Genomic DNA, 25,956 nt, shown 5'->3' on the forward strand with positions numbered 1-25,956 from the left:
CCAACAATGTGTGTTGGAGAGGTTTATGTTCCGCGAACGTTCGCTCCGCTCTTTGAATGACTCTTCTATCAGGATGTCGACCATTGGATATTGGTCTTTGTCGTAACTAGCAGCCATAGATACGATGCTGGCGCACGCACCTAACGCGGGGATCATGTTACCCTGTGTAGACATATTGACAGAATTACAAAGACTGAGAGTTTGAATCGGAAACGATAACAAGCCATGACACTGCCATTGTCCAGGAATACAAACCCAACGAAAACTAGTCTGCAGCATAGTAAATTGCGCGCGGACTCGATGAAGAGTACACCGTACTCCGCAAGAAAAACCGCCACTTCAATCTTAAATCTACAAAATCCATTTCTTTTATTACTGGTTATCGTAAACATCGTTTCGAAACTAATAATATAAATTCGTAGCTGTGTTTTGGAAATTTGTAAAAACCTATTACTAAATTAAACACGTAAAAATATATGTTAATTTTGGCCACACTTCCGGAAAAGCTCCAAAATTTGCTTCAGGCATTTAATAGTTCCTGGGATATTACGTTAGGTCTGGCCATTTCTCACTCTGACATTATACATACTTACTGAAAAGTAATATTTTCTGGTTAAGAAAATTAAAATTTGATATAAAAACACATTTTCCAATAATAGTTTGTTTGTCGTCTTTCACTTGGAATTTTTCAATTTGAACACACGAGTATCACGATACAAAACGGTATACTAAATTTAAAAAGAGAACTGTGCGTAAACTGATGTTTTCTTATACATATACATATAATACACATATACGTATATTTCTCATTACTCTATTATTTTGAAACGTATACTTTTCGTAATTTTTGTATAATCGATTGTTATTAATAGTTTCTTATCTTAGGATTAATTTCCCAACTTTGAGACCGTGTTGTCTCGCGCAGCCCTTTTTCTAGCTATTTAATCCTAACGAGACAGAGCCCCGCGCGACAATGCGTCGAATTGCTCCGAGTGTGTGCTAGACACGACGAGGATCGATCCTTTCGTTCTCGCGATCTACACATGTATATGCTCAGTTGGCTGACTCAGCTGGAACGCACGATGAAACGCGATATTAATATTAATTATCGCGTAAAATTACCTCGTAGCTACACTTTTGGGCGACGACGTGCCTCTCGAACGACGAACGGGAAACGCGAACGAAGAATCGAATACTCGTGACGGCGCCAAAGGGGAACAAAGTGGCTAGCTTCGCGATTAATTATTACCCACGCGTCTTCAGCCGAGGGATCGACATTTTGCGCGTGCTTTCGACGAAAGGGCGGATCCACGTAGGACGATCTTGATTTGTGTAAGCGCGGGAAACGAGACCGATGAAAATTTCGATAAAAATCCACCGCAGCTGGTAAAGTTTCCGAAAGACGGGAGTAACGGACAAACGAGGGAGGGAATGTAGAGCGGACGGGTTACAGGTGCGAGAAGAGAGAAAGGAAAAAGTTTTCTCGTTGTGTCGGATGAGAAAGGAATCAAAGTTTGCCACGGCGTACTTCGAACTCGTTCTCGTCCCGCGATCTCGAAAGCAACGCGTTGCCGCGGTCGGTGTGAATGGACGCGGAGGGAACGGGGGTCTGAGTGGTAGAATAGCGGCGTGCAATTAAAATCAATCATTCGATATTTATAGGGAGTTCACAGCGGAACGGCTCGCTTCGGCTGAGCTCCATACGGGCCGTCGTTCCCCGAGGGATACTACGTTGCTTCGATGCACACAGCCCTTCCATTTGCCATGATACGATAATGGCGCAGCCTCGTGTATCGCGATAGACGGAGGAACGGAGACGTAATGACGAGCGTGTCTCACCGAGTCGAAATTCTCGTCCTTCCATCGAGCCCTTTCGATCCACCGAGCTGGCCAAAACCGGTCATATTGACGTTCTCGGTAACAAATAGCCATTTTATAAAAATATACGAAACTTTGTTAACTTCCTAATTATATCCTCGACATTCCATTATTTCTAACAATAGGACTTGAAGGAGCATCCTCCGAAATGGAAATCAAACTTCTTACCATTCCTTCCATCGAGCCCTTTCGATCCCTCGAGCTGGCTAAAACCGGAAATATCGACAGTCTCGGTAACAAATAGCCATTTTGTAAAAATATACGAAACTTTGTTAACTTCGTAATTATATCCTCGACGTCTCATTATCTTTAACAATAGGCCTTGAAATGAAACTTCCTATCATTGAGATCGAAACGAACGGTGATTTGAGAACGCAGTATATGTATATATCTGGTGAACACAAATTATTAACAAAAAAGGAAACTTTGAAATATTTTCGTGCAATCGTGTACGTGTTTTTATCATATTTTAATTTCGTAATTAAAACTTTTAATTCTATCGTATACATTTCCAAACGTTTCTCGTCCGTTACATAATTATCGTGATTCAATAATGATTTGGTTCGCTGTCGATAGCACGTAAATTTATTTTCATGATCCGGGGCTTACTCGAAAATGAAACGATAGACCGGGAATTTCGACTCTTGGTCGCTTTGTCTCGTATTATCGGGACGGATTGGAAAGAGGCGCCATCAGGAACGAACAAATGGAGAGCGAGAAGCGAAGAGCAAACAGTGATCCTTCGTTTGTAGCACAACGGATTTCGAGCGGATGCAATAACAAATACTCGATCCGCGGTGACGAATACAAGAATTCTCCGCTAGATATTCTAGAATGGACGAGCAAATTGAAATTGTCGCGAAACCGGGGACTCGAGATGGATGCCAAGAGAGTTATTTAAAATTTCTTAGTCACCGTTTGAATCGTCTGGATATAATTGGATGCCCTATAATTGGACCTACAGAGAACTATCAGAAATGTTTGTTTTGACTTCGTAACTTAATCATGTAGCACACTTAGGGGCACATCAAAGTTAGATCTATCCTTGTAATACGGATCGAAACGATCCAGAATACACATACGTACTTAACTTTTTATATTTCTGTAATTAACGTTCTAAAATAATTTATATATAATAGTATTTATTACTATTTATTTCATCTTTTCGTATTATTTTAATTTCTTAATGTCCGTAAGTTTGGTATAGCAAAGATTAGGAATCGAAAGGGTGACCAGGTTTCTAGTAAGAAATTTTTATTAGAAGATTTTTCTAGGTGATCAAAGTTATTGTCCTCTACACGAATATGGGGTTAGGTTTCTAAAAAACGATCTAAATGCCTGCACGCGTGATTCATATTTAAAAATCTGGGCTAAAACAGTGGGGGGATACACGTCCTTTCAATTGGATGCCAATTTTTACGAAAGTTCTGATCACTTCACACATTTGCAAACGCAACGACTCTATCTGGACGCATGTACATATTTCCAGCTATCAAAAGAGTGAATTCATTCGCGATGAATGACGGACTGATACGTCATAGCTATCCACATCGCTTCCACAGATAACGTACTCGTACGTCATAGCCTTAGAGGCCATTTTCATCGGCGATAAACCAGCAACCAAACACAAATTTACACAGATATTTTATTCACGCGATAGCAAAATTCAAAAGTAGATGCTTACACTCAAAGTATAATGGTTCATGATTCTAATTAAAACGGGCTATAGAGGTCAGCAACCATATGCAGAGAATTATTACTCTGTTAGTGCTTTCAAATAGCATCTGGAAATATTACAGAACTCTTTCTAAAATTAAAGCGCGATTGTTTCTTGCTTGATATAGACGTATTCTGGGTGGAGTATTTTTGGAAAAATTAAGGGAGCACTGGTTTGAGGAATACTGATTTTACTAATATTTTACGATGTCATTTTTAGGAAGAAGTTCATGACCTGTATCTGATCAAGAGAAGTTTTTAGAAAAAGGGGTTAACCACTGATGTAGGTGTTAAATCATAATACCAAATATCCTGAATATTTTATATTTTCGTAAAAATTCAAAATTCGTTTGCTGCTGTTTGAAGATTCTCTTCTGCATAAAACAGTTTAAAATATTACAAGAGTGAAATGGCGGACAAAAGTCATGTACGCTCTAGTGCTTTGTTATGCAAAACGAATTAAAAGTATAACAAGTAAATTTTCTGAAACATTATTTTCTCGTTAGTGTTTTGAGATAATTGTTACTTTGATTGTTTTGAATCAGACCCGGGCACATTTTAAATAACGTATGCAGTCATTAAATAAATTTTGTATTCCAAATACTGAAACACAGTTTACCATGAAATTGTATACTCTTTCGTGCCATTTAATATCCATCGATACGTCCAAAGTTGAATTCGACTTCACTGCACTTTTACCACATACGGCCATATCCTTCGCCCGTGTCTGTTAGATCGCGTTACAACGTAGCAACTCGAGTCTGAATCGAGCGTTCGCCCGTTTCGTTGTCTTCCTGCTTACTGGTTTAGCTCAGAAACCGCACGGCCACTGCGGCTGCGAATGGGTTAAACTATCAAACAGGGAGAAATCTCCGTACGTAACAAAGTTAACAAGATGGAGGTTGGGAATCGTCTAGAATAACGCGGGAGCAATAACCTCTCTCGTTCGTGCTCGACGAATTTAACGCCACGTCTGTGTTCGTATTCGTATTCGTGATCCGCGTGAAAATATCCCCGACACGAATCGTTCTCGTTAGTTTTTTCGAAGGCGCGATTCGATTTGTCGTTTTGATGGAACGTTATGGACGTCGCGCGAGACCGGGGACGCTTGACGCGAGCGCAAGAGAGTAGCAACGCTCAACCGCCCCGACGCATTTCAATGTTTAATGAGGGCCGACGATGGGTAGCCACGCTGGTAGTTGTCGATTACCTTCGTCGTGCAGAAATTTCCATTTTCGGATCGTGCTCGGTTCGGAGTCTCTGGTGTTTCCGTACGGGGAACCACTTTCGTTGGTCTCGCGATATTCCAATGGCCCCGCTGGAAACCGTATCGCCCAGGATAGATGGAACGGCAAATACCTTGCTCGGGATTTAGCTCGTCGACCCGTGTAAAGGGAGGTTCGAGCTTTACCTGCGTGCAGAGACTCGGGACTTGATACCAGGCCGACGGGAAGTATCGCGCTGTACGTAAAGTGCTGGGCTTGCCCCTCTTCTTGCGATCGCGTCACGACCGCCAGATTTCACGCGCACTGGTTTGGACGAAACTTTGTTCCCCGAACTACTCGCGTTTACTTCTATGTACTTTCCTCCCAAGGATAACTCACCAAGCGTCAAGCTCGCTCTTTGACCATCGTGCTTTTTCAGAGGGAATTTCTAGGACGGTCACCTTACAAACATTCGCATCGAGTCCATCTATCGAGTCAATTTTGTAAAACATTCTTGGAATTTCTACATATTCTTCATCAAAATACGCGTTGTTTGTACTTTGGAACATTAAAATCATCCAATCCGTTCAGAAACTATGATGTTTTAAACATACGCATGAAATTTCAGGGAAACGTGTCAGTGTATGGTCAGACATTACATTTTCGGTAAGGAATTTTTTTCTCGAAAATACGCAGGATTTCGGGGGTATGTGTATTGACAAAAAATGATTGCAATTGACTCCCGCAGCCGAAAATAATTTTTTCAGATCGATTTGGAAGTTTTCATTTTCGTCGAAAAATTTAGACACCTATCTCCTCATCGATTTTTCTTAAAAATTAGTTTTTAAGAAATTATAATAAGAAAATAATTAAATCCGAATGAAAAGTATAAAGCAATAGCCACGTTTTAATACTACAGAGCAGCGGTTTTCAGCCTGAGATCGTATGAAAGCGTGCATTACCGATCGACGCATGAAACGAAAGCCCGTGTCGCGACGGTTTGCTTTTTGGTTGCGATCGAGCGGAACGCCAAAGACGACGAGCGTCGCGATTTTCTAATCCGGGCTGGAAAGTTGGGGGTGGAACGCGACGGACTCGGACACGGACAAACGAGAAGAAAACGGTATCGAACGAATTACGGAGAAAGCGTGCTCGACGTATGGTTCGATCTCCGGTGGTCGTGAAAACGGACGCGGGCGCGTTTGACACGGAATTCGAAATCGCTTTGGACGGGAGCCAGGGTCGGGAGGTCGTGTCTCTGGTTCGATAGCTCGACGGCGGGATCGCGCGCGCTCGTCCGCGACCTCCTATTGTTCGCCGGCGATGCGTCTTTTCAAACTTTAAAGACGTCCGGCGGCGAACGTGGAACGAACGGGAAGCAACCCGGGAACGATTGTCGAGGAAATTCGACCGAGTAAAAGGGAAAAGTATCGCGGTATAAGAATGTCGAGGCAGGAAGCGTGGTACGTATTGAAGTGCAAGGAGAGACGCGGATGTTCGTCAAAATTATGGCGGAGATAATTTCTAGAAGCGTACCGAAATACCCCTTCAGTTGCCCGTTTCTCTCTGACGTCGAGATTTATTCACTCAGACTCGCGCTGGGATCCCGAAACTGTGTCAGCGCGTACGAACTTTGGGGGTTGAAAGTCCCTTACTATACCAATCTTTTGGGGATCCCCAAAGTATCTATACGAGTACGACTAATAGGATACTCGGGAAATTTTAGATACGCGATCTACTCGTGCTCGTAGTATAAACTATACAGGGCGTTCCATCTAACTGTCGCCACGACTTTTCAGTCACAAATATGATACCGATTTTCGCGGGCAACGACAACGCGCGTGACGTCATGCGAGAGCGACACCGCGGGTTGCGGGAGATTCGCGAATAATAGATTTTACAAGGCAGTCGTCGAACTGCCGATAGCGAAAGTACACGTGTATATCTGTAGCTATTCCCTTATAATACTTTCTTAGAATTTTTCTTGTAACAAATATAAAAAATATCAACAGAAAGAAGTCAAGATCATTTTTTATTTCATATTATTATAATTCGTGTCAAAACGAATTCAATGATCTTGTACACTGTGATAAATAATCCCATAATAAATAATACATAATTTTGATTCGTTTTGTAACATGTATTCAGTTATAAAAAATTAAAACGACCAGAATCTCTCGAGTCAGTCAGTGTGTTACAAAGATTTTATAATTTACGAATTTATAATGGATTTATGAATTTATAACAAACGTACGAAATTCATGAATTAATTAAAATTGTTAAAGTTTATAAATTCATAATTTATGTCGTTTACGTGTCTTCCACCGACGATGTTCGTCAGGTTAAACCCGTACGTCGCACGCCGATTTAACTTTGTGCGATTATTTTAAGTTTGAAAGTGGAGTATATTTAAAGTTATGATGGATAGGCAATGCGGCGACTCGAAAAAATGAATATTTGTGTGGTTTGTTGATGGTCCGAAAAATTCTTGTTGAATCCTTTATTTTCTGAGCGAGCATCGCTCTTTCTACAATTCTATTTGGGCGGTTACTAATATACGAAAAACGCTGATTGGTTACAAAATTTGCAAGGCGGGAACGGCCAGCCCCTGCAAGAAGGGGTGATGTAGGTGGTACCAAAATTTTCTGTTTTGAGATGTGTCGGTGGTCGCGCGAAAGTGCTGTTGTGTCTTCGAAGGTTGACCGTGACGTGGAATAAATCTAGAGTCCTAATTGCTGGAAAAAACGTTTGTAAACGGGCTCGACGCGCAACTGCTAGACATCTAGTGCGGAGGTATGGAAAGAACAAATTTTATTATATGACAGTTGTAAAGGCTATTTCTGAGTTTGGGATCGTTTGTTGTTTGGCAGTCATAACAGAGGGCTCGCGACGTAACAATTTATAATTTATAAATTCATGACAAATTTTATACTTGTAATAAATTCACATTACGTTAATTCGTGTTATATAAAATTATATTTATTCTTTGCAAATAATTTAGTCTTTAAGAGATCGTTGCCAGAACCGAAACATAAATTTCGAATATATGAAAATTGTCAGGAACGAATAACTTAAAATATAAAATCCGACTAATACATAATTCCTGCTACGATCACGTCACGATCGTGCATCGAAGATTTCTCGAGTGCCTTATTAGTCATACGTGGTATACGTTAACATGGTGACTTTCGGAATCCCGAATACGTATGTATGCGCAGAATAATTTCAAGATCCCGAAGTTCGTACTTGGCGACACACATTCGGGATCCCGGATCGATATTTCTTGACCCGTTCGTGTTTACAACTGTCTGCGACAGAAACCCAGACACCGGTGTCGAAAGTAATAATTTAACTTTGGAACACATCGATACTTAGTTACTTAAGTTTTGCATGCATAAATGACAGTATTAAATTCATAACAGTGTTTGCTGCGCGATGAATACTAGAATAGTTATCAACGGTTCAAGAGTTTCGCGTCCAAAGAGCATGACACGGCTGTAGAAACGTAAATGACTTCGATGCACGGAAAATGTTCGTTCGCGACGACGCATTGTTCTATATTTCCGCGGCACTCCGGGTCCGCCCGTGTATCCAAATTTGCGCGCATCGTAATGCGGCGAACGCGAAGAAAAAAAAACAAAAGTAGGGGTGGAAAATTCGCGGTTGCGCTCGCGGAAGGAAAACAAAAAACGCGAGGACTGCGTTCTACGAGGCACAGTTTTATGTTTTCCGCCCTCTCGCGATGCGGTTGCTTTCGCGTATACTTCATCGTACCGCCGAGCAATGAAAGTATTATTCCTAATTACGCTGGAATATAAAAATATTAATGCCGCTTTTAGCGAGAGTTCGTTTCTCGGTGGGACGGTATGCGCCGTTGGCATTACGACGCGAGTACAACACGCTCGGAGAGAGAAACGCAGCCTTTTCCCTCTTATCGCGCCTACCTCGAAATCTCTTCAAGTTTAAGGGGTTGCACGCCTTCTTAACTTTCGAAAAATCGATTCACCCTTTCCGAGTCGAAACTCGTTCATTATGGTACGAAGAATATGGGGAGCAAGAACGAAACCTAGAAAAACCCAGCAACAAGCTGTTGTGTAAAAGATCAAAGCGAGGAGGCCGCGTTGACTTCGTGTTTTCTATATTTTTTATTGCAGGAAACTATATTTTCATCTAAATATTTGATTAGATTTTTAACAAAATCGAGTCTAACGTTGTTTTCTTATAGCTTTTTGGTAGGTTTGATAATTGTTCTAGTAACGATGAAACAAACGAAAAGAGAATAATTTTAAGCGTGAAAATAAGTCGAAAATGTATGACAAAATTCTTTTATGTAATGCTACGTTTACGAGATAATTGAATTTTAAAAATTAAAATTTTGTACGTCGCACCATACTGTGCTATTTCTACTTGCGTTTGACCATTTTCATTAATTTCCGAATAATGCACAACTAAATATTCAAAGTTAATTTTCTTGAAAATAATGCCATATATAAAAAACATGATATTCCAAAATTTCGAATCATTTTTTCACGTAAAAGTTCTTTAAATCACAAATCATTATTTTATAGTACATTTACAGTTAAAATAGTATTAAAGCGATACCTCAGAAATTATTGCATTCGTTTCTATTAACTGTAGTTAAAGTTGGAGTTCCTTCAATGCGAGGGAAACTTTTTTTCTGAATGGTGTAACTTTTGCGTTTCTAGAAAATTATTTAGCTTGACAAGTTAGTAACCGCATAATGACTTTAAATATGAATGGAGGTTGCATTTTATTTCGCTAATTTCAGCCGTAATTACGAACTGCGACTGGAAAAACTGCAACCGAGACAGAAGTACGATCTGTCAGAAGGAAAATTTCGTTTTACCCACTTTTCCTAAAACGTTTAATTGCAACCTAAGCGGCTGCTTCCCGTACGCGTAACAGCAATCAGCAAATTGAAGCCGTGAAATCTAAATACCCACCATTGCTGTTGTCTTGCGCAGTAATTGAATTCCAGGCATTCGTTACTTGCGCTCGTAATATTAACAAACATAAAAACTGTTGCTGCAAATACAGTAACGTTATCCATGACTTCGTACGAGTACGTATATAATAAAATGAAAATAACAAAATGAATTTAAAATATTTTTTAATATTTAATAATACCACGAGGCACAAAAAATGTCCCAAAATGATACGTGAATTTTATTTTAATAAAAATTATATTGTATTTTGATAATAAAGGTTCTTTGTTCGTTTATCTCCGAAGTCATAATTCGAGCGAAAGCGCTTAGAATTCCCGTTTTGCCCCATATTTCTCTACATATTGCAATTATGCAAATACGATGACCCGATAGGCCGGAATCATGCAGACACTGAAATTATAATTTATTTGAGGTCCCAGGAGCAGTGCCAAATAAGAGAATTTAAAGCTTTGTACACGATAAATTTATTAAAAGAAATTGTTCCTGCATTTTGATACTATATAAATAACAACTTTGGTGTAAATGTTAAAGATACTCATAAACGTATTGCTGAAAGTCGCTGGAAGACGTAATCTAGGTGCAACTTCAGAGGATCAAAGGAAAACTATACATCAAAATGAAGCGCGTTTTCTTTTATTCAAAAGGAATACGCCTCTATTACAGTTGTGCAGAAGATAAAAAGAACCACCTAATTAATAATGGAGTTATTAAAAATATAGGAATTGAAAGTGTCAACTTATCTCAGAGACAAATTATGGTATTTTGTATGAAAGAATTAAAATATTAATGTAAAAGTTAACTCAAACAAAAATAAAAATACTAGATAACTAATATTTGTAAAAATTGAATTTTTATAAGAAAAATAAAATATTAATATAAAAGTAAATAACAGAAAAAAAGAGTGCTAGATTTTATTTTTCAAAGTTTACAGTTTCCTTTCGAGGCCTCTACAGGAAGTGTCACAGTGTTATTTAAAAAAAAATCCAAATAATAAAATATTGACGTCTAAACCAAAATATTATTTTAATAGAAGGAATATCGACGTTAAATCTTGTTGTATGATATACCGGTCGTTGGGCCATGCGCGATCGTTACGAACTGGTAGCGTCGGCGGGACCACGGGCGCGGAGAAAGAGTTCGAAGAGGAATCGATTCGAATCCAGCCGATGGCGGGGGTGGAGGGCCAGGCCGAGCGTTAACGATTTGACGCGGTGGCACCAATCGTTTTATCGACGAATTAAGCCGAATTAAGGCTGGCCCTGCGGGACGACCGTGCGCGATTTCACACGCGCGCTCGCGCTCCCTTTTCCATTGAATTTCGAAAAATTGTTTTATCATCGTTTTCCCTCCCCCCGTAGCCTCGCGATATCTGTTGCGCCAATGCACTTTATCGCGTACGAGACCCATTCGGGAAAAAACTCGATATTCCTTCGTCGGTGCTCCCACCAACGACGAGTCCTTCGATTCCTATTTTCCGCCTACGCACGAACGCCCACGACCGTATTTGCTCCGAGGAGCCAGGCGCAGCGTTTCGAACGAGCGTAAACGGAAAACGTATCCAAATAGGGCCGTCTCTTTTTTCCCTCCCTCTTCTCGCGGGAGATAACAATTTTCCCGATTTTCCGACTAATGCAAATGCCCCTCGAAAATAATTCCTCGGACTAATTTCGGACCGTTTTAACCCCCGTCGTCCCTCCCGACGTTTTTAGATCCCGGATGAAAAACAGTGGAACGAAGGGAACACAGAGAAACAAAACCCGACGAATTAATTAGAAATGCACCGCGCACAGTATAGCGGGGAAAATAGGAAGCGGTTACGATTTAATGAGTTCGCGTTACGTTTCAAATAGCGAAATTGCGGGAGAAAATTACGCCCGGTGATCTCTGAACCGTCGACGCGCGGCGCCGAACGAGGAAAATTCAAAGCAAGCACGGACGCCTGTCACCTGTCGGGATTTGGTTAGAGTTATATCGTGCCGCGTCGCGACGATAATTTCCGCGTTCTCGTTATCCACTTTAACCTCCCGGGGGGCGGGGGGAGAGGGAGGGGGGAGGGGGGATCCCCGCGTTAAAAACGATTTCTTTTTATCTCCGTCGTTTTACACGATAATACCCCGATTCCGTTACGAGAGATCGGTTCTTTGCCTCTCGCGTCGCTTGGCTCTTGCACGGTGTCGTCGCCAGCTAATCGTCGAACTAATCGTCTCTGGTCGAACACGTTTCGTCGATCGGTAAGCGGTTCGATTCCCAACGAGAGAAATTTCAACGGTGAATCGCTTCCACGCTGTTCTCCTGTTCTCTGGTTCACCCCTCCCCAGTTCCTCCGCGCGCCTCTGTTTCCGTCTCCGTTCTCGTTTCTTTTTTCCTAGGGTACCTGTATGCGCGCGGAAAATTAGAGGATCCGGGCAACGAGGAACTGGCCGGGGAACTCGATTTACATACCTCGACGGGCCTGGATCGCGTCGGATCAAGTTAGCAGGGGCGACGAGCGAACTTAATTAAGCGCGTGCGCGAATCGTGGTTCGCGGCGTACACGTGCCACACACTTCGTTAAATTTTATTCGCCGTAATTGTGAGACTGCGTCGCTCCTAGGCTGGCCCTCGATTCGTGTCGAACCGCGTCGAACCGTCTCGCTGGGTTTCAGCCAGCCTCCTCTTTAATTACATCCACGTCGGGGCTTGAGGTCGACTCGTCCAACCGACGATCCTCCGGAGCCGTGTGCCCGTACACCGGAAGCCAACGCGCGGCGACCTTTCTCCGAAACGATCGCAAACGCAACCCGCAACTGGGACCGCGCCACCGTGAAAGATACACCCTCTTGTAAACGGATCTTTTAACGCCGTTCTCTCGTTAGTCGAACGTTAATGAGAAAAATCTTCGTTACGCGGGATCCCCGCGGCTGAGAAACGCACACGTTCCAAACGAATCGCTTCCGTAAAATTGTCGCGCGTGCCTACGATCATAATTCCTTACTGAAAAGACTTCCTCCTGGGAATCGAAACCTTGTTGCAACTATAATTATACCGTGAGAAATTATGTTTGCGGCGGCTTGATGTTGTCTCAGACGTCGCGACATTTAATGGCCGATCGAGTACTTGCAAGAGAGCGGTCCCTCTGGCGGCGAGCGCGGGAACTCGTTGCCACAACCGTATTTATCACGAATACGTACAGATTGTATGCGCCTATTTTTTTCCGTAATTTACTTTCAGAAGGTAAAATCAACCCTTCAAAATTCAATTGGAGTTTAAGGAGTTTGATATTTTCCGTAATTAAATAAAACAGTATTGTTGCAGCGAAACAATAAAGTCACAAAACTGGCGAATGTAGGTTTGGACTTCTTTAGAAACTCAAGGTTTTTTAATTACGTACTATTTGTAAATTCGTTTGTAAATTAGACTTCATTAACGGCGTTTTTTACCTCTTCTCAGCAGGAACAGGTTTACGAGCGAATTTAAAGTTCGTATCCTTTGTTCGCGAATAAAATGTTCCTATCTCTGGTTTAGAGAGTGAAATGGGATAAAAAATATCGTATAAACATTGTAACGAAACGGTATAATTATACAGATGAATGCTACCAAAAATATTGCAAAAGATATCTTGACTATATTTCTTCTTTTTCCTCAATCTTAAATTTCTTAACGTACAAGAATTTGGTATTTATTATAATAATTATGCAGAGGTATTATTAACAAAAGTACGGCGTAAAATAATATAGAAAGCGCAGACTTTAACTTCGATCTCATTATTTTATTTTAGTTTATTCGACGCTAGCAATTAGGCACCACGCTTAATCGGATACCATTTATCTACTAATGAAAACAAAATGTTACATATTTGTCACTCTTAAGAATATTATTAATACATTCTTAATGTTTTCCTGGTAGAAATCAGTTCAAAGGCAATCTCATTCCACAAAGTTATCTAGAAACAATTTGAATAACGCATAATTAGAAATAACCCTAACGAGGTATCGCTGAACTTATTTTCATGGAGACCTCATCAATTTGATAGTAATACCTTCTCACCATGGTGTAATGAAAAATATTCAAATTTTTATTTTGCATTTAGTGATTAATGAGACACCGATGCGCGTGCGGAATCGTTTTGCAGTTATACGACAACCTTGGCTTCAAACTGGGAGAAAAGATCGCCCAACATACTTGTTAGTAGTCACCTAACGTACTTGATTGCGTGACATTGATCGAGATGTTTCTGTATTCAGGCACGCAGCCTTGCTATCGACATCGCCGAAATTTTTATTAATAATGCCCTAACGTGGCACGTAGAAAATATATCCTTCGCTTGACCAATTTTTATATTTCTTATCAGTAATAAATTAAAAGAATAGTGCGATAGAACAATCAGTATTCTAATATCAAGCTTCATTTATTAAAACAGAGATAATAAAAATGATCAGTTTGTTCACGTTTCAATTGTGATCACTGTTCATTATGAATGGCCTTTGATGGTACGATTTAATCTTTCAAAAATTATATTACGTTCCATCCAGACGTACGTTATTACGTACTTTCAAACACTTGTTTTACTTGCATTCCACACTGTAGAGTTCCTTTCCCGTTATAAATTCGCACGATATTATCTTTTCAGTTATGTTATTACACGTACGAATGGATCGTAAAAATGATGTTTGATAATTCTCACGCTCCAAGTGCCTCAGAAACAATGTAGTTGGTAACTTAATGGTTAATTAGAATTCAGACATTGATTGCCGCGTAAACTATACATGGGTGACAGGAGTGTTCGTTAAGGGGCTAAAAAAAATTAATTCTCAAGGCGTGATGTTAAGGAAAATAAATCTAGATAGCCTTAATATTCTTATTGCGTTGTACGACGTTCGCCGTATATCATAATTTCTTTTCTAAAGTGCACACGCTAGTGTGATTTCCATAGATTGAGATTATTGATACGTTTTTACCCAAGTCGATCTATTTAAAAAAACCTAAAAATTAAACACTTGTACCACATGGTGCAAACGAGGTACTTTCTCAGAAACTAGCGAAGATATCGACTTTATTTTGCTGAATTAATGCTTCAGGCGTGAGTTAATCCCAAGAAGATAATTTGGTAAAACACAAAAATAGTTTCCTCTTTGGAAAACGCTGGTCCAGTGCGTCTCGAGTAAAATCGAACAATTTTTCTAGTAGTCGACAATCTGGTCCCGCGCGTATCGTTTCCTCTCCAGCGCAGGGCAAATCTTTTCGTAACTCGAAAGGTTTTCTAACCTTGGCGAACCTTCGCCTTGGCGCCTATTTTTCCGCAAATCTCGCGAAACGTGAAAAGTTACCGTCGTCGACGGTCTCTCGTTAAAAACCGCGAGGTGAACTTTCGATTCGTCGTGGATTCCAAAACGATATCGCATTCCTGCTTGGCTCTTTATGCTCGTCACTTTTGCCGGCGTTAACGTCGTTTCGCGTGACCACGCCACGACATTTCGATTAGTCTGGAATTGAAAATTACTCTCGCACGAACGCGCCCGAAAACGTCGAGGCGATTGGAACGCGAATATTTAATGCAACGTCAATTATTCGAATTCGGGTTGGTAAATTGGCACCATATCGATTCCCGGTCGCATGCAAAGGCGTAAGCGGCCGAGCACCGCGCCCGCTAATTAGGTATTTTCGGCTGGGACAACGGGACGTAAATATAATCGCGATAATGTGTAGGGAAGGGGGCGCGGGAAACGCGGATCGAGTGCCGGGGAGACACACCGACGATTCTCTCCCGCGGCCAGAGGCACGGGTAGCTGGAAAATTTTTCCCGTTTTCCGATTTGTCCTTTCACGCGGAAACGGTTTATTGGCGGGCGACGCGCTGAAATGGAAAGGAACGAGCTGAATTACGGAAGCGATAAAAAGCTAACGGTGGCTAGAAGCCTAGCCGGACCAAGAATCGAGGATATAAAATATGGTAATGCAACGGATTCCTCCCACGAAAACCCGGTTCTTTTTCCACTGTAATTAACGAGTCGTGAGAGCCGGGGGTGTAGAGGGACGAGATGCACGACGACGGAGAATTAACGGCAACCGTGAACGGAATCGTGCGTTCGACGATGAGATTGTCGCGACAGTAGAACGATTCCCCGAGTGCCCCGGAATCTGCACATACATATATCCGGACGGAATCGTAAATCAATCGTCTACGACGTTCCTAGCGATGTTCTGATCGTCGAATTAAATTAACAGAAACGAATACGATACTTTCCGATAGGACGTCTTACTACCTAGCTAGCTGACACTTGACATAATATATTCTTTTGTATTATGTAAACAGATTGCGTTTGACGATATCTCTGTGTCTTATATATTTCTCAACATTATTTGGCGTTGAAGTTAAAAGTGTTATTTATTTCATTTTTATTTTCAATTTTGTTAAATATTTTAGTATCTTTCCTCGAACAAATATATAGACACGAGAATGAAAGTATACATGTTCTAAATTGTTCAAAGGAAATCTCATAGTTCAATCAGGATGGAAAATTTTTAATATATGAAACTATGTATATCTTAAACATCTCTATTTACTAATATATCGAAACATATTTTTTACTTAATAATTGGATTGTAACGAAGAATGTGAAAGAAAATTTCAAGAACTTCAAAATGATCGATATGAATAAAGGAAATTTATTTAAGAGAGTTGCACAGCAATAATAACAGAAGAAACAAAAAAACTTGTGGACCACTCTAACGTAGTACAGTAATTTTCCTGAACTTGTTACACGATCGGGATCGGACAGTAGCAACTGGAAGGGCATGTAGGAGAAATTTAATCGTCCCTGTCTTCCCTCGAAGTAGGACTCGCTCGACAATGTTTTAATTAAGGAAGACAGTGCAAAACAGTTAGAGCAGCTAACAAACTCTCACGCCGAGTAGAAAACAGCAAGTGCTAGTTACATTCGATCGTCACACGGTTTTCTTGTTCGTCGCCAGTTATATATTCTACGCCTAACTTATAATCATTCGAATATGTTCGTGTTTGATGTCATGCACGCTGTAAGAGCTCCGTGAAACCAACTGAAGTAATTTTATAATGATATAATAGCAAATATCCAAGTTACTCTTTTATTTCGATAACTCGGGACTACTGATTAGGAACCTAAAACACCATCATTTGCATGTTGGAAATTACCTGAAACTTCGCCAAATGCGTGCAGTTCCAGGAAGTTTCTAATATTCTATGGGACAACATTTGTTCCAACTTGAAAGATTAATATGTCAATCTTATGTCAGTTTATCCCCCCATATTCCTCCTCTCCATATAACGTAAGACCATCCATAGTGTAACCACAAATGAGATTTCCGAGTGGACCTTACATCGAATGTATTTTTTGGGGAAAACATTTCTGACCACACGTTATATTTTCGGGAAAGAATTTTTTTCTCGTAACTGCGTAGGGATTCGGGGGTATGTCTGTTCACCAAAAATGATGATAACTGACCCACACAACTAAAAATAATTTTCCCAAAACGATTTGAAATTTTTCAATTTTCCGAAAAATTTTTGCACCTACCATAAATAAATAATAGAGTTCCTTTAATAACAGTCTTCTTAATACTGAAAAGATATTTTACTAAACGCGTGAATCCACGCAAATCTGACCATACGCGTATGGACGTCGCCATAGACGTCATTTGCGATGAAATATATAAATCAGATAACGTTTCGAGAAATAGTATTTAGTTAAGTGATAAACATGAGAAAGCGACTTGCATGTTCGACCCAGATTTTGGCAAAACGTAATCTGATTATTTATCTACGATTACGATCCCGAAATAATCGCGCGGCAATTACAAGGCAATCACGATAGTAAATCATTGAACTGTTTAATAGTGCATAATTAACGCGTGATTATTTTGAAACCACAATGGTAAATAACTAATCAGATTGGATTCTGACCAAAGCGCGTACATTGCAAGCAATCGATAGAGAAAAGATACAGCGATACCTGTCAAGTTGCAGAATGATCGGGAGCGGATCCGCTGCACGTTAAAAGACGAGGAAATTTTTATTCCTATCGTCTAACCATCTTGCACGTCTGTGTTTACATTGCAGAAGAGATCGCGACGCGGTAAGACCAAATGATAAATCGTCAGAGCAAGTGACAAACGGTCAGAGCTCGAAAGGCAAAAATCGCTGCAACTTGACAGGCATCGCGGGGAGAATTCGTGGCCCGTTCTTTTTTCGCTTTGCCTACTCTGTCGAGGGACCCTATCCTCCCCATCCATATTATTCTTGCATTTTGTACTACAAATATAGACTTTGCGTTATAAACGCAATTTATACTGTGGCAAAATTGAACTCGTCACCTTTATCGGGTACAAGTCGAAAACAAACAAAAATTTTGAGGCGTAACCTTGTTAAAATTCTATCAGATTTTACTCGTGTATTTTAGAATTTATTTGTAAACCAAATGGATTAGAGCGACACTCATCGTTTCAAATAACACAAGTTTGTAAGTGCAGCTTTTTTTAGTATTTTCATTGCATTTGAAATTTTATGTTAAATTTTACTCGTGCATTTATTTGGTATTTTAAACAAAATAGATTCGAGGGACAGTCTATATATTATACTGTATTTACAATAAAAGGCAAGAATTCAACAGTCTCTGTGGCCCGTTCGAGAAACGTGCTGCGACATACGGGTTGGGAACCCCTGGGCTATTGGCTGTTACGTGCCAAAAAGGTGAAATACCGGAGGCGCGCGCGTGTAACGCGAGCGAACGGTCAATCGTTACCGAGAGAAGGGAAAAGAAAATCCCGCCACTGCGGACATTTCGTTTCCGGTTCGAGGAGGTCCAAGTAGACAGGGAATCGAAGTTGTAAAGCGCTGAAATCGCACTTCGTCGAGTACCTTTCCAGGAACGCGACCAGAACGACGGAGACCGAGTCCCAGAACAAGGGAGATAACAGAGAACTGAACGAAAGAAGCCATTCGAGCGTGCAACCGTGCGTGCGACCAATAAAAATTTACCGTTACGAGCGTACGTAATTCCGAAAATGCAAAACCGTGAACGGCAGAGCGAGAGCCTCGGCGGGGAAATAATTAGACGATCGCGGGGGAGTTCGCCGGTTTGGGTCGTCGTCGAACATCGGCGGTTGACCGACGAAGGGAAACGTCGACGAACAAGAGACGAAACACTCAATTACGATGCTCTTCCGGTGTAATGATCCATAAGCGTGCTTCTCGATTTCCAATCGAAACCGTCGCGTCGACTCGACGACGCTGCACATTTGTCAACGAAGAATACGGTTTGTATCAACCGGCAAAAAGGGAAAAGAAACCTCATCGGGTGAAAGCAAGAGAGAGAGAGAGAGTGGGTTAAAATGAGGGGAGAGGGGACGTGGTGGAAGCGGGGAGGAAAAATGATGAGCCAGAAATAATTAGGGGGGTTGCAGAGCATGGCCGACCGAACGCAGATGTGCCAAGTCCGTATGAAAAATTAATGACATCCCGTTCTCGGCATTCCCCCACCCCGCCCCCGACCCTTTTTACTTCCCTAGCGGTGAGTTTATTCCCTCTTCGGTTCGTTTTTTTTTCTTCTTTTTACTTAAGCCCGGCTTCCCTTTATTGCCAACCCTCTTTCGACGATCTCGCGTGTCTCGACGAAATTTAGCCGCGCCACGATCCCCGATAGGCTCTATAATTATCCCGTTTTATCTTCATCAGGTGGGGTGGCTGTAGGGGAACGACTCGCGACCGAGGAAGCGATATAACCGCACGCCCAACCGCTTACTCCGAGTGCGTTTTCGATTCTCAAGCCCGGCACACGCTTGGACACTCTCGTTAACGTTCGCTACTTTTTCGATATTGTTCGCCGGAGGCATATCCGAACGATTATTGGAGTCTGGTGACTGATTGGTCTCATGTACGTTGGAGTAGCTTCCTCGAAAATGTGAAAGACAAAGGTGGAAAATGAGGAAGAAATGCACGACTCAATGTTGAACGTGCTAAAAATGTGCGATGCAATTGAGAGACTGACGTTAGTTAATGGAGATAAAAGTCGATAATTCTTGGGATTTTTGCGTCGTGGGTCGCTCTACCATACACTACTCTATCTGCAGTTTGCAGGTTTCTTAAAACTAATTTTGTAAAATTTGGTCTGAAAAGTCATTATTTTCATTCCATTTCATTCACTCTCAGGGTTTCATACTGTCATCAACAACGCGATCGAGCCTACCAGAGATAACAATCGACAATTCAATAGTATCTCCCTCGATAACGTTCGCGTCGTGGATCGCTGTACACACACCATTGTGACTGCAGTTTGCAGGTTTCTTAAATCTAACTTTGCTTTGCACTTTCTCTCCACCAATATTCAACCACACAACTTCTAAAAACCTTTGCCAGAGAACAAAATTTAATCTAAAAAGTCATTATTTTTAAAACGTTGAGCATTTCATCAGCAATGAGATCGAGCCTACCAGAGATAACAATCGACAATTGAATAGTACCTCCCTCGATAACGTTCGCTGGCTGGAACGTTAACGTGGGATCGTTGTATTTACTCGCCGTCCCGTCTTTCGCGTCTTGCATCCCGTGTCCTGAATAACGGCGTTCCTCCATTGGATCTACCGCGCACGCGCGCATACACAGAGCGCCGTTCTTCTTTTTAATTTGTCTTCGTTACGCGCGTCAATCATTTTTCGTTTTCCTGTCCTGTCGTCTGGCCTCGCCTATCCTCCGTCCCGACGCACCAGACCATCCGCCGCCACTCGTCCGCGTCGTTTTTCACGTTTTTGCGCTGCACGACGATCGATGGAATTACGTACGCAACAGCGGTTCGACCTACTGGTTGGTAACGAGGGAACGCGCACGACCGTCGCCTGTGAAAGCGCAACCGACGATCCACGACCCGTCGAAAACGATCGATCGTCGAATTAAAACCCAAGCGTCGCACGTCGTACTTCAGCTTTTTCCCCCTCCACCTTTGTTTCACCTTTCTTCCCAGGCGCCAGAAGTTAGGTAAACCTCCGAAGGTACCCAGGAGAAGCGGGACCACGCGAAAATCAAAATTATAGGTTTCCCGCGTCCAGCCGGGGCTTCGTTTAACGTTGATGTATGCGCGATTGTCGAGCGCGGCCGCAAATGGAGCGCCGGACAAATATTTACAGTTAATATTATCCAGTTATAAAAGCGGCGAACATCCTGTCGCGCTCGACGGACCGCGTTATGACGCGCGGTATTGATAAACGGCGGACCCGTTGCCAGTCTCCTCGGCATAATACCGATAATTTATGAACGCGACCGGTCGACCGACTTTCCATTCTCCTCCGTAATTAATTCGTTCGTATCTCCTTCTCCCCCTGCGGACCGTCTTCGTCGTGTTTCGAGAGCTTTCGATATCCGCGGATCGGCGCACGTTTTATTTATTTATGCTAATCTATTCTCTTCGACGAGTCGTTTTACCATCGAGTTTATCGTCTGAAAATTTCATATCGACCCCCTCCACCCTCTGTAGCCTGCTTGGCGATGCTCCGCGCGCGTTTGCTTCAATTTCACTACGACTGAAAACGCTTCCACTTCCCTTATTTCGCCAGACAAGACGGTTCTTACAGAGATCGGTTTCTCTTTGAATTTTAAACGCCGATCGACGAACCGCGACCCCTCTCATTGTTCCGTTCGCCACGTAACGCGGCTCCGTTTCTCTTTACTTTCGTTTAATTTCTACTTATCCGCCGCGAGACTCGTCCCTTAACGCGGGATTTTTATTTCTCTGCCCTCTAACGATCCTCGGGCCCTTCTCTTTCTCGCACCCTCGTCAAGCTCGTGTACCGGAACGTCATAAATTCCAGCTATCCTGCTCACGGTTCTCTTACCGCCCTTTTCCTCTTCCCCTTCCGTTTCCTCTTACTTTCGTTACCCGCGCCGTCGAGTTGTCCTTCTCTATTCTCCACGCGTACAGTCCCCCTCGGAAAAACCGCGATAACACGGAAGAAACGACGGAACGTAATTAGAAAGAGTGCCATTTTTAAACCGTCCCCCCCCATCCACGACGAAACGACAGTCAGCATTCGCGGCGGCCATCCCTTTTAGACCATAATTTTTATCTTCTTCCTCCACCCCCGGCGAAGATCTTGTTCGGTCGGAGGAGCGAGGCAATGGCCATTTGAAAATTAGTCGAACCATCGCCGTTCTCCAGAAGCGAATCAGAAAAGTTCGATTCATGAACGACTTCGAGGTCGAGGCGAGTGGATGGGAAAGCGTTCGCGGTTCTTCGTCGCACGATTTGTTCGAGTAAACTACTCACCCTCTTGCCTGAGGAGTACGGCGAGCAAGAGCAGCGTGAGATCCATCGTCTCCCGCGTTGACTCCAAGATTTCACCGAGCGTCGGTTTCGTTCGTCCAGCGTAGTCGTTTTTCCCGTCCTTGATTCTCTCCGGCCACTGTTCCCCGGCTCCTCCGTCTTGCTGCGCGCAAAATACGATCGGTGAGCACGTATTTCCACACAAAAATATCACTGCATCGACGCGAACTCGCGGTTACACGGTCCCGATCGAGGGAAATTAAAGGTCGCGTGACGGCCGTCGCTGGCGAGTGCCAAGGGAGACGTCGCTAGTCGAGCCTCGGAGGTATCACGAGTCGCACCCTCGTTTAAAACTCGTCGATCGTTAAACGCTTCTCGCGGATTTCGAAGTTTCCGCGATTTTTGAGCAGCCGCCTCGTCATCCGATCTCGCCGTCCGATAGTTTGGCACCGAGACAGAGCCCGGCGGTGGGGGCGGGTAATTTTCAGGGCGGAATCTCGAACAACGATCGCGACGTCGACGAAAAATAAGAACTCGAGAGGACGTCTTCTTCGTCTCGAGCGCGTCGCGATGGGTTGGGAGAAGATGCACGCGACGAACGGGCGTTTTTTGCCTTAAATCCTCTCGCCCCGATAATTACCCAAGGGAAATACCCGCGGCGACCGCGGACACGCGGAACAAACGTAACGAGAAACTCTGGCGAATAATTCCGGTTCGGTTCGCGGTAACAGGGCGGAAAGAAGAGGCTGAAGGGAGGACAAGGAAAGAAAGTCGAGCGTACCGGAAGGTACCGGGCTTTTAAATGCAACTTGTTGCAATCTCGCCCAAAGCTCCGAGAGCTCCTTCGACTAGCGCACGTGTGTGCCCCTTTCGCACGCGTGTTCGAGTCAGGGACGTAAGAGGTTGCGTAAATTCGCGGGATCGATCATCGCCCGGAAACTAGGGAGGCGGCGTGGAACCGTGGTACCCTAGGTAAACCGGTACCAGGCGGACAAACGAGATCCGGAATTATTAACCTGGGACCAAAGCCCTGGCTGTTTACCGGACGCCGCGATACCGCCGCCGTGACCGCTCGACCACGACCCTCTGTTTTTCTCCAGTGACACGTGCACCGGAGTAGCCGTCCAGCCAGTGACACGCACGCAACCCGATTTCTCTCCCTGCGCTCTGGCACTCTCTGGTTCCCTGTCCTCTGCCACCTCCTCCCCCCTTCCCCTCTTTTCCGACCGTACGACGCGAATGCGTATTGATTTGACCGAGACTATTCCCTTTCGGATCCATTCAAAGAAGGGGCGGAACGCGCCGTCAAGAGGGGGAGGACAGTTTATTTGTTGACACGTATCCCGTCTATGGGATCGACTACGCCGATATTTTTCTATTTTTTTTTGTTACGCGGATAATCCCGCGATCTATATATGCGTGTCTATCTGTTTGCTTTCACGGGGCGTCCGAATTTAAGCGCCAGGATCTGCTCGTTGTCCGTGGTTTCCCCCTCGGATTGCTCGAGACACTCATCCACCGTGTTAAATCGAATTTCAAAGTTCGCTCGGAGGTTCGCCGTCGAGCGATCTTCGATTCGGATTAAGAGCGGCTTACCGCAACGCCGCTGGTGGCGGCTGCTCCTCCAAAGGCTACTTCCGGCTCAGCGAGCGCGCACAGCCATCGCGTCGAGGCGAACGATTCGATTCAAGAATTAAAACGCGACAGGAAAACTCAAGGAACGAGGCGGTTCGAACGATGGGAAATCGCTGGATCGATGGATACGTTTTTTCTTTTTTTTTCTGTTTTAATGGGTACCGTGATCCAGGAGGAGTACGCAAAGAGATTCCGGGAACGATCGCGATCTCGTCGGCGACGCGACGTGTCGCGACGCGGCGCGGCCCGACACGACACGGCAGGTCGAGGAGCGTCTCCGAGTGAAAGTTCGCGTCGCGGATGGCCGATGCCGACTACGAAAGCTCGACGTCGCGCCAGTTTAGGTCTGTGCGCCGGTAGGTCGTGCACCTGTGCGCGTGCGCGTTAAGAGTCGAGCAGGTGCAAAATGCACGCGACTCCGCGGCGAAAGGTCTGACGCGCGCGGAACGGCGCCGAGCAACGGCCAACCACGACCGCGAGCCGATCTTTGGCTTTTGACGCTGGATCGACCGGAATCCACGCTCGTATAACCGATAACGGATAAGACTCGTGACGCTTTCGATCGAGTCGGCGCTCCGTACCTTTCGCCTTTAGGTATTTCCGTTCCACGGCATTCGAAGATAGCGAAACGTCGCGAGGGCGGATGAATTTTCCCTAAAACTGTTCTGAAAATCTGCCCGGTCGTTCAATTCTTGTAACTTTGTTTACGTTCGAACGTTACGGAACGAAACCTATTTCTAACGACGTTGGAAATTTAACTCGTTCAATTATTATAAGAAAAAGAGATCTGATGTTTGAATAAAAATACGTAGCTAGAAATGCATCAAACGTGTTACGACATCCATGGAACATCAATTTATGAGAAAGAAATATTTGTGAATTTGGAAAATATTTGAGCGTTATGGGATTACTGTTGAAGTTTAGTTTATGAAGATAATGTCTCTGTCATACAATTCGTAGGAATATCTTCAGAGATACTAATAGTAGAACACAGTATTTAAATTAAATAGGAACTTTGCTACTATTTTCATTTCGTTTCTTCAATTTATCATAATTTAGTCTGCAAAAAAATTAAGATATTGCATCCCTTAGTTGTCACGACCATGTAAAAAAATTCCTCTCAAGTTACAAACAAATTACATTTAATTGACCGCTACCTCCAATTACCAACATATAGATGAAATCATGAGAAACTTAAACTGTAATTTTGCTGATAAGTGGAAGAAACGTAATCGATCGTTACAAGTATTTCTCGTGTGACATAACAAATGACTGATAACAAACTAGTTTTTACACTTGTCAAAAGAGCAGGTCGATCGCCGGTACCGTTCGCTGGAGTTAGTAATGAGACGAAAAGACAAAAACCTTCACCTCTGGTAGAAGACTGTAGTTCAAAGAAACTGTCATTCGCGGTTAATACCGATTTGAGAAACGATAGCAAACGGGAGGCAGTTTTAATGGCCCGAGTTGTTACAGCATATTCTCCAAAGAGAGTAATTGAAATGAAAAAAGTACTTAACGCGTCAACATAATCGGCTCCAATTAACCTGTTGGCTGTAGTACCTTGTTTTGAAAATGTGTACCCACGTTGTGTCGTAAAAATGAAGATACGACGGGTATGGTCGTTAAATGTATGCAGCTGTTGTAAAATTAAATTAAAGTATAATGGTAGCTGGTCTTCTAGAAAAATGAATAATTTCTTACTCAGATTCATTGGTATTATTCACGAAAAGTTGTAAGAATTGTACGCAATCACGACTTTTTTCAAATTATTTTTCATCGTCCACGTTTATTCAAACGTGTACATACATACGCGTACATTATGGTAACGTAACATGCGACGCTGCTCGAGTTAACTCCGTGTGTGCATATTTCTGTTAGTATCGTTCGCTGAAGCTAATTCGAGTGTGCTCGTTAAGAGGTTAAGCGCTGTTTTAAGTTGACGATGATAGATGGCAAAAATTTTCGATGTTATTACTGCAAATGCAAACACAGCGATTCCCAAAATAATGAATTACTCGGAGGAAGTTGCGAAACGAGTATTAAAATGGAACGCTACGATTATGAATCATTGACATTACAATGCCCCTAGAGTTCTCCAGAAATTAGATTGCAAAAAATTCTATCCAAATTAGGGAAAAGTGACAAAGGAAAATTTTCCACTGCTTAATTACACTCTTTAAAATGAAATTTTCTCTTTGATACTATAACACTGTTTAAGTGTTCGTAACTTTAGAAGTTTATCAAATTTAAAAACTTACTTTTAACTATATTCTTCCAATTTTAAAGA

At 42.7% G+C, this 25,956-nt stretch overlaps 1 protein-coding gene across 1 annotated transcript in view; it reads right to left on the reverse strand.

Annotated features, from left to right (window-relative positions):
• Positions 1–23,876, reverse strand: part of LOC122402083 (basal cell adhesion molecule-like) — a 121,153-nt gene extending 97,277 nt beyond the window's left edge. Inside the window, exons 1-2 of the mRNA XM_043404604.1 lie at positions 23,628–23,876; positions 22,035–22,190 (exon numbers count right to left, since the gene is read on the reverse strand). Coding sequence (XP_043260539.1) covers positions 22,035–22,080 — 46 coding nt within the window. The 5' untranslated portion in view covers positions 22,081–22,190; positions 23,628–23,876. The remainder of the gene's footprint in view (positions 1–22,034; positions 22,191–23,627) is intronic.
• Between the last annotated feature and the right edge of the window lie 2,080 nt (positions 23,877–25,956).

This window comes from Colletes gigas, unplaced genomic scaffold (assembly GCF_013123115.1).
Source record: "Colletes gigas isolate AHSC1104 unplaced genomic scaffold, ASM1312311v1 Colletes_gigas_Sc00033, whole genome shotgun sequence".
In the NCBI taxonomy this organism is placed as follows: domain Eukaryota; kingdom Metazoa; phylum Arthropoda; class Insecta; order Hymenoptera; family Colletidae; genus Colletes; species Colletes gigas.